Source organism: Enhydra lutris, unplaced genomic scaffold (assembly GCF_002288905.1).
Source record: "Enhydra lutris kenyoni isolate GAN:26980312 unplaced genomic scaffold, ASM228890v2 scaffoldscaffold90, whole genome shotgun sequence".
Lineage (NCBI taxonomy): Eukaryota > Metazoa > Chordata > Mammalia > Carnivora > Mustelidae > Enhydra > Enhydra lutris.
The window spans coordinates 6,666,738-6,684,295 of record NW_019154174.1 but is presented as its reverse complement, the minus strand read 5'-3'; the positions used below and the strand labels follow the sequence as shown (position 1 = coordinate 6,684,295).

The window sequence follows — 17,558 nt, the reverse complement described above, 5'->3', positions numbered from 1 at the left end:
TTGTTGTTGTTGTTGTTGTTGTTGTTGTTGTTGTTGTTGTTGTTGTTGTTAGAGAAGAGTTTAATTTTTTTTCTTTTTTTTAATCACTTTTTTAATTTATTTTCAGCATAACAGTATTCATTGTTTTTGTACCACACCCAGTGCTCCTGGGTATATCTTGATATCTTTGTTAAAGGACTCAACTTTACCGAGATAAAGAGGGATTCAAACTGGTTTACATAGAGAGGTAGTATTAACTGGGAAAAGATGATTACCTTGAAGCTTATATCTATATAAATATTTAAAAAAATAGAAAATCAAAAGAAAAACACAGGTATATGTATCCAAAAATGTTCAAGTTAAAAGGTGATTATGGGGGGTGCCTGGGTGGCTCAGTGGGTTAAGCCGCTGCCTCCGGCTCAGGTCATGATCTCAGGGTCCTGGGATCAAGCCCCGTGTCAGGCTCTCTGCTCAGCAGGGAGCCTGCTTCCTCCTCTCTCTCTGCCTGCCTCTCTGCCTGCTTGTGATCTCTCTCTGTCAAATAAATAAATAAAATCTTTTTTTAAAAAAGGTGATTATGGAATTTGTTGTTCTGAACCTCTCATCATGATGGTAAATAGGTTAAAAAATTATTAAAAAATTAAAAAGAATGAGAATAGTGGGAACAAATTAAAAATAAAAGTTGTATTTATGAAGTATACAGGCTTTAGGGCAATAACAGGAGCTTAATATCTTCTTTTCCCCTGATAGGGGTTTTACAGTTTTATGCAGACCCTGTGGTAGTTGTCCTCTTGTTTTTTGTTTTTGTTTTGTTTAGTTTTGTTTTTGGCTGGCTTTCTGGGGGAGGGGCCTGCCACGTGGTTTTTCAAGCAGTCTTGCTGGAGTTGAGTCCTGCCCCCTATCAAGGGGCTGGGCTCTAACGAAACCGGTTTTTCAGGCTTTTGTTCTCTGGAGGTTATTTTTGTTTGTCTTGTTTTGTTTGTTTTTCTTTTTCCTCCCTTGGGGGCTTTTGGTGATTCTTTGGAGGTTTAGACAAAAGCAAACTGCAGTTTGCTGAGACCTCTGTCTCACAGAGAAGCCTCAGTCTGTTCCCCTCTGGGTGCTCCAGAGCACATAAATTCTCCCTCTGCCACCTCCCACCAGCAGAGCACAACCCCAGCCAAGTCTCAGGGGTCACGGGAGCTCCTGCTTCTACCCTGGTGCTACCAAAACCACAAGAAGTACTAACTAGTCCAGAGAGCTGGCTTCCAGTGGCTGCCTCCGCCATGGCTGTCTGGGCAGGTCCAGACCACTGGAGAGGTCCCAACCAGAGACAGCACACTGAGATTTTCACGCTGGCCCAGGCTGGGAGTGTTCAGACTCTCACTGGTCCTAGAGAACACCAACTAACGCCTGCACAGACCTCTCTCAGGGGAGGATGTGGAGCGTGACTCAGACCCCAGTGTGAGTGCAGAGTGCAAAAAGCTGTGGTTCTAGAGAACACCAGCTGGCATCCACACCAGACTCTCTCATGTGCGCCGCCACCCAGATGCTCTCATGGGCACCAGCAGCTCAGGGACCAAGGCCTGGTTTCTTTGCCGCACTCTCTCTGGCACAGCACCAGCGGTGGCCATCCTGGGTCTGTGGGCTTAAGCCACATCCCTAACTGCCTGATTCCACCAATTTCCCCTTAAGATCTTTTGTTCTTTTTGAGTGCTTTTAACCAGACTCCAAGTTAATGCTGGTCCCCAATCACCGGGCACTCTTGTATTGGGTATTACTTTCCAATGGGTCGCTTCTGGTGGCTCCCTCCCCCTTTTGTTTATCTTCCGATATCAGTCCCATGTTCCCACTCTGCTTTATTTGTCCACTGGAGTCTTCTGCCCCCATAGAGATCCAGAAGTGTATAATTCTAATCTCAGGCTGATTTCATGGGTGATCAGAGTTCTTTGGTAGAAAATCAGCTCACTTTAGGGGACCGGTTGAAACAGTGCCTCCTACTTCTCTGCCATCTTGCCCCCTCTCTCCTTACGATTTTCTTTTTTTTTTTTAAGCTTTTATTTATTTATTTGAATGAATGAGAGAGACAACAAGTAGACTGAGAGACAGGCAGAGAGAGAGGGGGAAGCAGGCTCCCCACTGAGCAGAGAGCCCCATGCAGGGCTCGATCCCAGGACCCTGAGATCATGACCTGAGCCAAAGGCAGAGGCTTAACCCACTGAGCCACCCAGGTGCCCCTATCCTTATGATTTTCTTAATAACATTTTCTTTTCTCGAGTTTTATTGTAAGAATACATAATACACACAATATACAAATTAGGTGTTTGTTTATGTTATCAGTAAGGCTTAGTAATTAGGTTCTTGGGGAGTCAAATACATGGATTTACAATGGCATGAGGGATCAGTGCCCCTAATCCCAGCATTGTTCGAGGGCCAACCATAGACATACTCCAGTTCCTTCTGTCTTCAAATGGGACAATGCTGAGGTTTGCATTCTACTGTCTCCCAGAACTCCCAATGAGGTTACTCTCCAGGGATACACAGTGGTGTCTCTTAAAAATACTTTCCTTCCCAGCTCACATCCCTCCCCTATTTCTTGGGGACACTCTTAAATAAACTTCTTTAACTCAAATTCTTTTTTTTTTATTTCATTCTTTTTTTTTTTTTACATTTTTTAAATTTCTTTTCAGCATAACAGTATTCATTGTTTTTGCACCACACCCAGTGCTCCATGCAATACGTGCCCTCCCCAATACCCACCACCTGGTTCCCCCAACCTCCCACCCCCCACCCCTTCAAAACCCTCAGGTTGTTTTTCAGTGTCACTCAAATTCTTATCTTGGGTTTACTTCTGGGAGAACTCAAACTTCTGAGAACATAACCTATAAATTATACATATGCAAAAATAACATATTCAACTTATTAATTCACCATTGTTTTTATTTGCTAGAGGTTGGGAATATCAAAAGGAAACCAGTTAAATACATTATGACCCACCCACACAAAGGGACACTATGCAGCTGTATAAAAGAATGAAAAAATGCTTCATGCATTGATATAAAACATCTGAGCTATATTAATGAATAAAGCAAGATGCAGAACAGTATAAATAACATGTTATAATTTGTGTAAAAAGCTTGTATTTGTGTATGTGTTTGCATATGCCTAGAATCTTTGTGAAGGAGACCCCAAAATACACACAACCTTGACAGCCCCTTAGGAGGGACCTGAATGGCTGTGGGGACCAGAATGAAGGGAAACTTCACCACAAATGCTTGCACATCTTTTGATTTTTGTAACTGATGGGTTTATCTATCCAAAAAATAAAAATAACATTAAAATAGTAAGTAAATGCATAGATAAAAGGAGGTGCACCACTGCTCCTTGGACCTTATATAGCTCAAGTGTGGAATGGGTGGACAGGCTCCTGGTGGCTGACCAGATCCTGACTCCACCATGATTCTTCCAGTGTGGTCTCCACCCAACTGCACAGGCTCCCGCAGGTCTATGTCCTTGCCCATGAAAGGAGGTCTCTCTTCCTTTAGCAGGATCAGAATCTGTCACATTTCCCTTTATGTTCACCCACAGAAGCTGCCATCACTTCTGTCAGGAGGAAGGTCCAATGGCACCTTCACCCACACGTAAGGAATCTGAAGCAATTCCCTTCTTCCTGAGAGGTTGTATTGAAAGCACTCATCCCCTTCCAAGAGACATATGAGTCATGCATACAACTCATGCATATGCTTGTACACACACTTGAACAAACATATACACACATGAATGGAAGTCCAAGCTGTTCTTTCCTGAATGAGTTGCTACCACCCACTCCCCTAATACATGAATCTGTCCAACAGCCTGAGGACCTGCACTGTAGGTCTAACCAATGTCTTACTTCCTGCAGGAGAGGCCACTCGAGGGGGAAGGAGCTGCTACTGGGGCTGGGCAGCACTGGGACCAGCTTCACTCATCATGTCCTTGTACTGCCGTTTGAAGAAGCCGAGCTGCGGAGGCAGAGACAAAGGAGTAAGGACCAGCAAAGCCAGGGAAGTGGTGAAGGCCATGCAAACCAGGAGGGGAGACAGAGAGATCAGGAGGCACAAAGAAAAATGTGGCAGACTCTAAAGAGACCTGTGGGGAATGGGGCAGGGAAAGAGAGGCATTAATGTTAGAGACAGGAAAGATAGAAAAGAAATAAAATACAGAAGGAGAAAGGAAAATTAATACCTATATAGTGGTCATTCTATACCAGGGACCATTCTAAGTGTACTACATATATTGGGTTAATACCCAATTACCTTCACAAAATGGTATTGACACTCTCATTTTATAGCTGAAGAAACAGACTCTGTGACTTGCTGGGAGTCAAAGCCAGTAATGAGCTGCTGAATAAGAAGCAGTGAGGGAGAGGGGAGCAGACAGGAAAAGGGGATACCTTGTACAGTCCAGCAGTGATGAGGGCCAGAAGCACGAACCCCCCCACTGAACTGCCCACTATAAGTGGTAAAGGGTTGTGCACTTCAGTTGGCTCCACTTTGGTTTCTGTCTGTGGCAGAGGGAGAGAGGGGTGATGATGAACTTCAGATTTCTAGGGGTTCTCCCATCAGAACTTGTGCACTCCCTGAATCCAATGACTAGCCCCTCCCTGTAGCCTCACTCCTCCTTTTTTTAAAAAAGATTTTATTTCTTTATTTGACAGAGAGAGAGAGATATCACAAGTAAACAGTGCAGCAGGCAGAGGGTGAGGGAGAAGGAAGCAGGTTCCCTGCCAAGCGGAGAGCCCAATGTGGGGCTCGATCCCAGGACCCTGAGATCATGACCTGAGCTGAAGGCAGAGGCTTTAACCCACTGAACCACCCGGGCGCCCCCTCACTCCTCCTCCTTTCCCTCCTCCTCCTTCTCCTCCTCCTCCCTTGTCTCACTCTATTGCTTTACCTAGAGATTGCCACAAGCCTAGCCTCCCCTCCTCCCTCCAATAGTCCCTCTGGGTCAGAGAAAAATACCTGGGCCCTCAGAAATGCCTCCTGTCCTGGAAGCATGGCAAACTTCGAATCATTAAACAAGACCTCTGCTGTGCTCACAACCTGAAGATAGTTTGTTGGAGTCTATGGGAGAGAGAGGATGGGAGTTCGACCTGTGGGCCCCCTGAAGTATCATGTCTGTGCCCAGCTGAGCCTTGGCCCTCACATACCTTGATATACCAGTCAAATGAGAGGTTGCCTTGGAGGGTGATATTGACTTTTTCCTGGATGCCAAAGGTCAGGATGTCACACTGGATTCTCTGGCAGACAGCGATGGAACAGTTCTGGGGAGGGAGCAGAGGGCAGGAATGACTAAGCTGGATACAGAAAATATCCATGCACCCAGTCCACACTGTTGGCAGATGGTACTCAGCACTCATAAAGGAACAGTGCTAGTCTGCATGTGTCCCTAAAGCTGGGTTAGGTTTATTCTTACCACAACTGGAGTCTTCTTAAGCTCCACCAGGAAATCAGAGAGAGGGGGTTCCCACTCCTTGCTGTGGCAAGTGCTGGAAAGGTTCTAAGGAAAGAGAGACACTGTGAGAAGGGCAGAAAATGAGGGCTCATGGGTCCACCATCAAGGAGACCAAAATGGCCAAGGTCCAGGAGAGGGTCAAAATGGCTCCAAAATCCAACAACAACAACAACAACAACAACAACAACAACAAAAAAAACAAAAAAAAAAAAAAAAAACAGAGATTTTGGGAAAGACCAGGGCCATGGTGGTAGGAGTTGGGTCACTCCTCAAGCCCGGCTAGACTTACCTTGGAAAAGGTGACTTGGGGGTTGTCCCACACAGTGACCTGGTTCAGCATGGTAGGAACCCAGAAGACCACGCTGATGGGGAGGCTCCTTTGCCCCAAATTGTTGAACTGCACAGTGGGAGGAGGGCAGTGGATATAAGCGCTCTGTCCTTTCTGCTCCCACCAGCAACCAGAGATAGCCTCCCCACTCATGACAGCCCAGTACACCTAATAAGGCCTCATAATCCCAAGCAGCCTGCCTCTTAATGCTTTCTGGGAGTCAGAAGAGGGTAGGGGTTAAACACACATTTGAAAGCCACTACTAAGTAGTGGCTCTTCCACTACTAGTGGTGAGACCATGGCTATATTCTGTTAACCTCTCTGAGCCTCATTTGTTCCATCTACAAACTGGAGATAATGACAGTCCCTCCTTCAAAGAATCGTTGTAATGATAAAATGAGTTAAGTGTGTGTGTGTGTGTGTGTGTGTGTGTGTGTGTGTGCGCGCGCGTGCGCGCACGTGCACGCACACACATGCTCACACAGTCCTGGGTGTGTACAGAATGAAAGTGAGCCTGCAACAGAGCCCAGCACGTAGTAAGCATCTGATGTATGTCTCCCATCATTATTTCCCATTATCACATTCCCATTACATTGATTTCCCTCCCTGGCCTCCTTCTCAGCTACCCACCTCATACTTATGCTCTATAATGTGGCTGGTCTTCTCTGCAGCTATGAAGTTGAGATATTTAGTGGAGACCTCATGGCTGATGGGAGAAAGAAGAAAGTAAAGGAGATATCAGGACTTCAAATGTGTCCTGAGAGGAGGTCTTGGGCTAAGTGTCTTAGGGAATAAACAGACACAAGGGTAATTCTACCCTGAGAGGGTGCCAGTAGGATGGTGTATAGGAGGCCATATGTGTCAGACACACAGAATGTGCTAGTTTGGGCCATGCACACACATGCACACACACATGCACAAATACAGACACACACACACACACAAACACACACAAATACACAATGGGCCATGTTTGGCCCAGTGGTAAAGGCAGGGCTAAAGCCCTAGAAGCCAGCACCTGGTGACTACCACGAAGACAGTGTATTTCACAGGCAGCTCCAGCTGGAATTCAGTTTTGTTGGTCCTAGTCGTGTTGTTCTCACTGAAGGGAAACAGAGAGCTTTCTTGTATATCTTTTCCACTAAATTATAATCTCTGTAAGGGCAGGAACCACGGATGTCTTATCCATGCTGTCACACCAGCAGCACTGAGTACAATGCCTGGTACATGGTGGATGCTCAGTTGATATTTACTGAATGAATGAATGAATGAATGAATGAATAAGCTGAAGGGAAAACCAGTGGGGAGAAGGCTGTGGTCCACACTGGGGAGGGGTTTGGGACCTCAAAGTGGGGAAGCTGAGCACAGCACACCTGGTCACATTGGCCTTGAGGAGTAGTCTGTTTCCAAAGGAAGCATCAGATTCCACACCAAATGTGATAGTAAAAGTGACCTGGGGTTAGAGAAAAGAGAGACAGTGAAAAGAATAGAAGAAACAACCCAAATGTCTATCAACTAAAGAATGAATAAATAAAATGTGGTGCATCGCCCAGGAATTGCACTACTGGGTATTTACCCTAAAGATACAAATGTAGTGATCCGAAGGGACACGTGCACCCGAATGTTTATACCAGCAATGTCCACGATAGCCAAACAATGGAAAGAACCTAGATGTCTATCAACAGATGAATGGATAAAAAAGATATGGATATATATATACATATATATATATCGATATATATATCTTCATATTTATCCATTCATATATATCTCCATATATATATAGATATATAGATATATAGATATTCCAGAAAGATTTCATTTTTTGATGGCTGCATAGTATTCATATATATGTACCTATACATATATGAATACATATATATTTACATATATAAATATAGTATTCATATATGTATCTGAATATGTATACATACATATGTATATACATGTATATACATATTTTATTTCTTTTCAGTGTTCCAGAGAGATTTCATTTTTTGATGGCTGCATAGTATTCATATATGTATCTGTATATGTATACATACATATGTATATACATATATACACATGTATACATATATACATGTATATTTTTAAAATTTTAAAAATTAAAGAAAAAAAAGAAAAACAAATCACTTGGGGAAAAAATGAAATCTTGCCATTTTCAATGACATGGATGGAACTAGAGGATATTATGCTAAGCAAAATAAGTCAATCAGAGAAACACAATCATCATATGATCTCTCTGATATGAGGAATTTGAAAGGCAGGGGTGGGGGTTCGTGGGGGGAAGGGAGGGAAAAGTGAAACAAGATGGGACCAGGAAGGGAGAAAACCTAAAAGATTCTTAATATCAGGAAACAAACTGAGGGCTGCTGGCAGCGGGGAGGGATAGGGCGGCTGGGTGATGGACACTGGGGAGGGTATGTGCTATGGTGAGTGCTGTGAATTGTGTAAGACTGCTGATTCACAGACCTGTACCCCTGAAACAAATAATACATTACATGTTAATTTTAAAAATGTGGTGCATCCATATACACTATGGAGTATTATACCTCCATCAGAAAGGATGAATACTCAACTTTTGTAGCAACATGGACGGGACTGGAAGAGATTATGCTGAGTGAAATAAGTCAAGCAGAGAGAGTCAATTATCATATGGTTTCACTTATTTGTGGAGCATAACAAATAACATGGAGGACACGGGGAGATGGAGAGGAGAAGGGAGTTGAGGTAAATTGGAAGGGGAGGTGAACCATGAGAGACTATGGACTCTGAGGGTTTTGAAGGGGCGGGGGGGTGGGAGGTTGGGGGAGCCAGTTGGTGGGTATTATGGAGGGCACGGATTGCACCGAGCACTGGGTGTGGTACATAAACAATGAATTCTGTTACGCTGAAAAGAAATTTTTAAAAATGTGGTGCATCCATATATCAGACTGCTATCCAGCAGTAAAAAGAAACGAAGTATTGATACATGCTGCAAACATGGATGATCCTTGAAAACATGGCCACATACTGTATAAACCCATTTACACGAAATGTCCAGAATAGGTGAATCTAGACACAGAAAACAAATTACTGGCTGCCTAGAACTTGGAGAAATGACAGGACTGGAGCTGATGGCTAAGGAGAGCAGGGTATTTTCTTGAGGTAAAAAAAATTCTAAAATTGATCATGACGATGAATGTATTAACTCTGTGAACACACTAAAAGCCATTGAACTGTGTGCTTGAAATGGGTGAATTCAATTATATCTCAATAAAACTATCTTTCAAAAAAAAGAGTCAAAAAGAGAGAGAGAAGAATTCAGGAGAAAACAAAAGAGAAAAAGAGAGGAGGACATCAGCCTGACCTCTGAGGAGTTTGGGAAGATGGGGTGGTTTATGCTGCAGCTGCTGTTCTTCAAGCCCTCAGGCCCATTGGTGAAGTCATCAGACTCACAATTCAGGCGCCAACGTCGCCATGAGAGCTGCTTCTGGAAGGCAAGGGAGACAGAGGTAGTGATGTCAAGCACCCACTGTAGAGAGAGGGAAAATAAAGTCAAACAGAGCCTGAGAAGGATTTGGTTACCTGGGCCACCGACACCCTCCGATAGGACAAGCCAGACGGGTAGAAGATGGTGACCTGAGTTCTGTAGGAGTCCTCACCCTGGTTTCTCACAGTCAGTGTCACGTTGAAGTCTCGGAGACCACCCACCACCAAGGCGTCCAGGCTGTGGGAAGAATAAGCCAGGCCATGAGATGCTGAGGGCTTCCATGTGGCAAGTCTGCCCTGGTGGGAAGGAGGCACAGATGCTTGGAGAGAGAAGACAGTGGATGGGGCAGCCACACAAACACCTCTGAAGCAGCTGCTCTGTGCCAGGCTCCCTTACAGGCCTGGAGAAGAACAAAGCACCAGGTTGTGGCGCAGATTTGCAGGTAGCAGTGAGGAAAAGGAACTCACCCCATAAAAGTGAAGGTGATGCTGAGGTCATCATGGCAGATGCCGTCACTGCCACAATTCTGCTCAAAGGGAAACTACCAAAAAAAAAAAAAAGAGAGAGAGAGAGAGAGAGAATATGATGAAAGGAAAGAATGAAATGATGTGAAATGAAACAATAAAACAAATTACTGAAATAAAATTACGTGAAATGAAATAAAATGTGCTTCAGTGATCTTGGCCTCTGGTCCCTTCCATGCCCCTGCAGGACCACAAGTTGAGGACTCACCAAAGCTGTGAAGTGTCTCTGAGCATCCACAGCCAGCAATGGCTGGAGGTTCTTGAATGAGGACAAAGGCTTCCCCACCAGAGAGAAGTTGAAGTGCAGGATGATGGGGGTCACTGAGTCCTCTACACAATACTGAGAGATAACAGGGGTTTAAGGGTCTGCCTTCCTCAGCTTCCGAAGCCCACCCCATGCTTGAAAGACCCAGAAGTGTGGCCATCTCTTGCTCACCACTAACAGTAGCTTTAGGGTTTCACATTCTTGATTCAGCGTCAAGATCCTTGTCTGTCTGCGTGTGCTGTTCTTTGTCTCATCAAAGACAACTCGGGGATGTGGGAGACTTGGGTCCAGAGCCAGGTCATATGTAACGATGCTCTGGATCTCTCCTGAGGGGGGCAGGGCAGCATGGTGGTGAGGAGGCCAGCTTTGGAGTCAAACAAGCATGAGTTTGAGGTTCAGATCTATTGCTCTCCAACCATATAACTTTTGGCATGTTATATGACCTCTTTGAATCTCCATTCCTTATTTTTAATTTGAGAATAATAATTGTACCTTCTTCATGGTGAAAATTAAATGAAATAGTGTTCATGAAGCATTTAGCACAATGCCTGCTACATAGCAAGTGCTCAATAAATGGCAGTTATTCTGTTACATACTAAAATATTAAGTATATTTTCCTGGAAACTCTCAACTTTTTTCTTTACTTTGGTCTTCAGAAGTTTGTGCTTTGGTATGGTACAATATATAATGTCTTATACATTGGAATAATATACTATGGTATGGTTTCCTTTATATTTATCCTTCTTTGATTTGGCAGAGAATCTTGATGTCTTTCATCAGTTTTAAAAATGTGTTACCACTATTTTGTTGCTTCTTTCTTATTCTCTCTCTTTCTTCTGTTTGGAATTCCAATTATGTATTTATTAAATTTTTCACTGTGTTCCATATGTCTTGTGATTTTTCTCTGTATTTTTCATCCTTTTTTCTCTCCATGTGTTAATTGAAATATTTTCAATTGATTTATTTTCCAGTTCACCAATTCTCTGTTCTGCTTCTAATCTATTAAATGTATTTATTGAGCTCTTAATTTCAGTCTCTCTATTTTTCAGTGCTAGATTGCCATTTTAATCTATTTTATGATTTCCAGGTCTTTTCTAAACTTCACCACTTCCTCTTTTTTCTTAAAGATATTCACTGTAGTTATTTTTAAATTCCTAATAACTCTAATTCCTGAGTCACCTATCAGTCTATTTCTATTATCTACTGTTTCTCTTCATTGCTGGTCTGAATAGACATTGTTCCAATAGAAAGACCAAGTTGCTTACCAATATCTCTCTCACATTTCTGTCTCCCTAGCACTGGAGAGCTCAACTTCTACTCAACTCTTTAGCTGCTATCTTCTACTGAGTTTCTTAGAGTACTGACCTAGATGTACATGGGTTAAGAAGTCAGCCAATGACTCGAGAGGAATTTATACTGCACCTTCTATGCAATTCTCTACTCTCCAACATTTTGCTCTCAGTGTCTTGCCATGCTGGCTGCCCCAAACTGACTACTATCTCCTCAGCCCAGTAAGATTACTGCTAGAAACCTAATTTTATTTCCTTCCCATTTCTCCCTAGTACCACTGTTACTATTCCTCCATATCAAGCACAATGCTACTTTTTCAGGATAGAGATAAGGAGAAAGTCAAGTTAGTTGTGAAAAAATGCATGTTTGAATGTTTTGTGAATTTGTGTTTAGCTTCATCAACCCAAACTCCCATTTAAATGAGTCATCTCTTGAGCTTTAAAAAAATCCTGGTTAGTTCACAGGTGTGGGGCCATTGCTTCTCTGGAGAACTGAGAGAGTAAGGGAGTACCACATACTCACTTTTTGGTGGAGTTTGCTGGGGCTCTCCACCCAGCCAGAGAAGTGCCTATTCACTCCAGCCAAGCTTATAAAAGCCTGCCAAAACCTGTCTGGAAGTTTGCTCTAAACTGACAGAAGGCTGGGAAGACTGGAGTGGTCCACCCATCAATGTCTCTAGTCATTTAACCCTTTCAGACTTACCTACCCAGCCTCACCTACTCTTAGTCGGTCTCGTGTGTTCTTGCGAACATGGAGGCAAACTCTGACCTCTCCAGCAGTCTGGCCTTTCTCCACCTTTTCATGACACTCAAACACATTTCTTGCCACTTTTTTGGGTGTGAACTCCATGGTCACCTCAAGACGCAGCACAGGCTGGGATCTGTAGGGACACCAGAGGGCCATCAGGGGCCTTCAGGCAATAAAGCCATTTCTTAAAGAGAAGATATTTGGTGTGCTCTAAAAGAAGTTCTCACCTGAGCAGCATCACATGGCCTTGGGCCCCTATAGCCAGGTCTACCAGTCCATCCATTGTGAGGTCCTGGCCCCCACTTAGTGACTGACCAAAATACTGGAGTCTGGGGGAGACCTGGGAGCCTTGAATCCTCTGAGGGTAGAAACGGGAAGAGAAAGGGAGTGGGAAAGAATAGGAAAGTGTGTAATTCAATTGCCCAGAGTGACCCCAGGACATATTGTCTGGGCTCCACTTTGGTCACATCTCCTACAGCTTCTCAAGGAAATTAAGACATTATTCAGCTTTAGACCACAGCCTTGAGATGACACCCAAAATTTCTATCAATTACCCAGGTTTTCCAAGAAAAACAAAGTTATACAGGAAAGATGTGACACAGCATGCTATTTGACTAAGCTGAATCTTTTCACATGGTCAGAATAAAGCAAACACTGAATATTGATCTTACCAAAATTCTCATCTAAGGAGTGGAGCAAGAGGGCAAAAGGTCAGAGGTGCAAGCTTTCTGAAAGCAAGCTCAGTCCTCACCTCCCATAATGGGAAGTCAATGTTAAAAAAATAATGAAGAAGCAACAAAATCATCATGTCATTGAGAATTATTGAGAATCATTGAAAGAGCTGCAAGAAGTTTCAAGAGAAGAGAAAATAAAGAGAAGTCACTGTGTGAGTGTGGTGATTGTTATTTTTCATAATGATACTTTAAGAATAATTTTAACTCTTTTAATCTATGTGCAAGAATAACACTGTAACATTAAAGAGGGCATGTGATGTGATGAGCACTGGGTGTAATGTTCAACTGATGAATTATTGAACACTAAATCTGAAACTAATGATGTACTTATGTTGACTAACTAAATTTAAATTTTTAAAAAAACACTCTACGATGGAGGCATAATACTCCATAGTGTATATGGACCACATCTTCCTTATCCATTCGTCCGTTGAAGGGCATCTTGGTTCTTTCCACAGTTTGGCAACCGTGGCCATTGCTGCTATAAACATTGGGGTACAGATGGCCCTTCTTTTCACTACATCTGTATCTTTGGGGTAAATACCCAGTAGTGCAATTGCAGGGTCATAAGGAAGCTCTATTTTTAATTTCTTGAGGAATCTCCACACTCTTCTCCAAAGAGGCTGCACCAATTGCATTCCCACCAACAGTGTAAGAATGTTCCCCTTTCTCCACATCCCCTCCAACACATGTTGTTTCCTGTCTTGCTAATTTTGGCCATTCTAACTGGTGTAAGGTGATATCTCAATGTGGTTTTAATTTGAATCTCCCTGATGGCTAGTGATGATGAACCTCCATCAGAAAGGATGAATACCCAACTTTTGTAGCAACATGGACGGGACTGGAAGAGATTATGCTGAGTGAAATAAGTCAAGCAGAGAGAGTCAATTATCATATGGTTTCACTTATTTGTGGAGCATAACAAATAGCATGGAGGACATGGGGAGTTAGGAGAAGGGAGTTGGGGAAAATTGGAAGGGGAGGTGAACAATGAGAGACTATGGACTCTGAAAAACAATCTGAAGGGTTTGAAGAGGTTGGGGGGTGGGAGGTTGGGGGAACCAGGTGGTGGGTATTAGAGAGGGCACAGATTGTATGGAGCACTGGTTGTGGTACAAAAACAATGAATACTGTTATGTTGAAAATAAATTTAAAAAATGATGATTAAAAAAAAAAAACACTCTACGAATAACAGCCAAATAAATTTAAAGGAAATTTTAAAAGTGATTTTTGTCATGCATTTAATACCACTGAATTGCACACCTGAAAAATGGTTAAGATGGTAAATTTTATGTCATGTATATTTTACCTCAGTTTTTTAAAAAGTGACTTTGTCAACTAAAACGAAGGATGAGGAAGCATGAGTTACTGGGAATGTGCTAAATCTTAATCTAGATGGTGCTTACTCAGCTTCACTGATATGTAAAAATTCATCATTTAAGATTTGTGTGTTTACTGAATGTACATTATGCCTCAAAGTTTTTTGAGAAAAACTTATGGTATTCTGTTGGGAGGAAGTTTTGTTTTATAATTAAGTCTAATGTAAAATTAAGTAGTTGGGAGAGCCACAGCATGCTTACTTATCCAAACACTAACCACCCTCATCCCTAACCGTAGAGAAAAAGCAAGACAAAACACAAACAGTGGAACAGGATAGGATAAGTAGAACAGCAGAAAAAGACAGAATGATCTTTTTTGAAGATAAAGTAAAACTAGAGCCTTCACACCCCATATACACAGAGAAGCAACAGGTGTGAGTGAAAAAAGGCCTAATTATAAGAGTCACACAATGGTGGAAAAAGGCTCCATGATGCAGAGAGAAGTAAGGCAGTGGTTCTTAGCCCTGGCAGCAACAAACATCTTTAAAATACTAGAGTGGGTGTAGCATGTAAGTGATGAATCACTAAATTCTATTCCTGAGACCAATATTGCACTGTATGTTAACTAACTAGAATTAAGTAAAATTTTAAAGACACAATTAATAAAATAATAAAGATATAAAACTTTTAATAAATAAATAAATAAATTTAATAAATAAGTAAAATGCTGGAGCCTACATGGTATACTATTCTATTTATATGAAGTTCTAGAATGAGTAAAACTAATCTATGGTGGAAAATAATCAGAACAGTGTTTCCTTTCAAATAGAGCAGTGTCAGAAATTGACTGGATAGTGGCAGGAGAGAACTTCCTGGAGTGGTAATTATGTTCTACATCTTGATAGGAATGTGGGTTACACAGATGTATGCATTTGTGAAAATCATTGAATGGCAAAGGATTTGTGCATCTCCTATCTATAAATGTTATCTTAAAAACAACAGTCAGTAAATATTGAATTCTAATTAGTGATATTCTAACTAGATATATTTAACTAGAATATCCAACTAGATATTCTAACTAGTGAATTCTAGTTAACTACTTAAGTAGTTAAGGGCATTGTAACTTACTTGGAAATGTATTAAAAAACAGGATAGACTCATGGATGGATGGAAATAGAGTGAATCAAGGAATGGATGTGTGATAACATAAGTGGTCAATGTTAACTGTAGATTCTAGGTTGTAAATATATGGGTGTTCGTTGTACAATTCCTTCAACTTTGCTGTAAATTTAAAAATTTTCCAAATAAGATGCTGGAAATCTCTATTGATACCTGGTGCACCAACTCCAGACTAATTAAATTAGAACCCATACTAGCAGGGCCTAAGCATCTGTGTTTTTTAAAAATCCTTCAGGTAATTTCATTGTGTTGATAGGATTGAACCTCTGGCATGAGAGATTTGGCAGGAGCTATGGAGGGACTGAAAGGAAAAACACTTAAGAAAAATGTGAAGCTGGAAAAAAACCAGAGACCCAAGGGTGGAAGAGCAGTGGGTGTGATGGCAGTGAGGGGAAGGAACCAGACTGTGGGAGTCCCTCTAAATAGTGGACTCCATTTAGCAGGTAACAGGGAGGTATTTCAGAGAGGAAACCAGTTGTGGCAACCAAAATTTCAAGTGACCAACTACCAAGATGGGCTACATAATTTGCAGGATCGAGTACCTAAAAAAAATAAATAAATAAAATAAAAGTGCAGAACACCTTGTTCAAAAATTAATAATTTCAAGAAAGCAAGAGCAGAGCATTAAACTAAGAGCAAGATCCTTCTTACTTTCAGTACTAAAACTAGGACAGATTTGAGCAAACCAGGACTATTGGTCTCCCTACCAAGACTGACTGAGATTCAGAAGAAAACAACGCCTACATCCCAACACTTCCAGCTGGTCAGGTACAACCTCTGAGTTTTAATCTCCTCATCTAATCTATAAAGTGGGGGTGGTGATGTCCCATGCGCCTCCTATAGTTGTGGCAAGAATTTCCATAAAATGGGTTATTACTTTTAAAGGTTCTGAATAGTAGTATTGGGAGAATTGATCTGGCAGCCATGGGGATGCTGAATGAGAAAGGGACAGATCAATAAAGAGGCTACTGACATAATGGGGACAGTGACCCGACCTTACCTGGCTGTGGGACAGGCTGATGCCCCGTCCCGAGGTTCCATGAAATAGGTAGACAGCACCCTCGTTCTCCTGCTCTCCTGGGGCCCCAATGGCCACGTCTGTCAGCTTGTCCCCATTTACATCCCCCAGCACTGTCATGGCTGCCCCAAAGCGGCCCCAGGGATGGCCCAGCTCCCCGCGGAGAATAGCCCCACACTGCCACTTAGCCCTCTGTTGAATAAAAAGAATGTCAAGTCCCAACCCAGGCGATTCCTCAACTCCACACCCAGGCCACACCCAGCCCAGGCTCCAGGAGCCACTTACCCCCCGAGGCAAAGGGCACACAGACACCTGGCCTCCCCTTGTCTGCTCATAGTAATGGGGGGCCCCGATGAGGACCAGGTCCGAGTTGCCATCTTTGTCAATATCCACAGAGCAGAGGGAGGACCCAAAGTAGGAGCCAATCTGAAAGAAATGAGCCCAGGATCACATCTCTTGCCACCAAAATCAATGTGTGAGTGTTTTCTCCCTGTGAGGAAAAAATCATACCAGCTGGGGAAAGGACTTGGAAGCAGATGTTATTTTCTTTATGATTCAAATTCTCATTTGAATGTACTGCCAGCTAGAGGAAAATATTAGAGAGTTGATGGGAAGAGGCTGAGTCTTTACCAACAATGGTGTTCCAGGGAGATGATTAGTACAGCAAAGAAGAAGTTGAATTGGAAACTACACAGAAAAGCCTAGGAGAGAATACAGAATATCTTCAATGTTGACAGTCTGGCTAGTAAGGAATCAACTGGCTTAAGTTAAAAATAACTTGCTATAGGAATTTTTTTTTGCATGGTATTGAGCAGTATTGTCTATCTTTTAAAATAATTTTTAAAGTATGTTTCCAAAAAACAAAAATATGTTCATTCTGTAGAATTCACCCACAAGACTCGTCCATTTAGTCATTCATTCATTCATTCATTCATTCATTTACAAAGTTTTGTTCTTTGCTGAGCATAAGACTGGGTAGTGGAAACACAGTGCTTTCCAGGGCTCTCCATGGAGCAGGAGACAAACAGGGAGATGTATTTAGCAATTTCAAAGTGGGGCAAGTTCCAGGAAGGAAAAGTGTAGGAGATGCCAAGACATGAGTCAATACAATCTGATTTCTGCACCACACACCATTGATGAAGGCCTCACTCATTGCCCAATAAAGGCATTTAAGCTTTAACCTAAAGTCAGTAGGATTTTTTGTCTTTAGGTCAAGTTGATTAGGGTA

The 17,558-nt window shown here is 42.3% G+C and overlaps 1 protein-coding gene across 2 annotated transcripts in view; it reads right to left on the bottom strand.

Moving 5' to 3' along the window:
* Positions 1–2,887: 2,887 nt before the first annotated feature.
* Positions 2,888–17,558, bottom strand: part of LOC111162313 (integrin subunit alpha M) — a 48,981-nt gene continuing 34,310 nt past the window's right edge. The window contains exons 13-31 of one of the 2 annotated variants that reach the window (XM_022526652.1): positions 16,616–16,756; positions 16,313–16,522; positions 12,308–12,438; positions 12,050–12,213; positions 10,215–10,369; positions 9,987–10,118; positions 9,722–9,795; positions 9,350–9,491; positions 9,132–9,254; positions 7,153–7,232; positions 6,798–6,881; positions 6,410–6,485; positions 5,741–5,848; positions 5,413–5,496; positions 5,147–5,260; positions 4,959–5,060; positions 4,391–4,501; positions 3,851–3,959; positions 2,888–3,515 (exon numbers count right to left, since the gene is read on the bottom strand). In XM_022526652.1, the coding sequence (XP_022382360.1) occupies positions 3,888–3,959; positions 4,391–4,501; positions 4,959–5,060; positions 5,147–5,260; positions 5,413–5,496; positions 5,741–5,848; positions 6,410–6,485; positions 6,798–6,881; positions 7,153–7,232; positions 9,132–9,254; positions 9,350–9,491; positions 9,722–9,795; positions 9,987–10,118; positions 10,215–10,369; positions 12,050–12,213; positions 12,308–12,438; positions 16,313–16,522; positions 16,616–16,756 (2,103 nt within the window). In that variant the 3' untranslated portion in view covers positions 2,888–3,515; positions 3,851–3,887. Of the gene's footprint in view, positions 3,960–4,390; positions 4,502–4,958; positions 5,061–5,146; positions 5,261–5,412; positions 5,497–5,740; positions 5,849–6,409; positions 6,486–6,797; positions 6,882–7,152; positions 7,233–9,131; positions 9,255–9,349; positions 9,492–9,721; positions 9,796–9,986; positions 10,119–10,214; positions 10,370–12,049; positions 12,214–12,307; positions 12,439–16,312; positions 16,523–16,615; positions 16,757–17,558 lie in introns of both variants that reach the window. The other variant, XM_022526651.1, reaches the window with a different exon arrangement.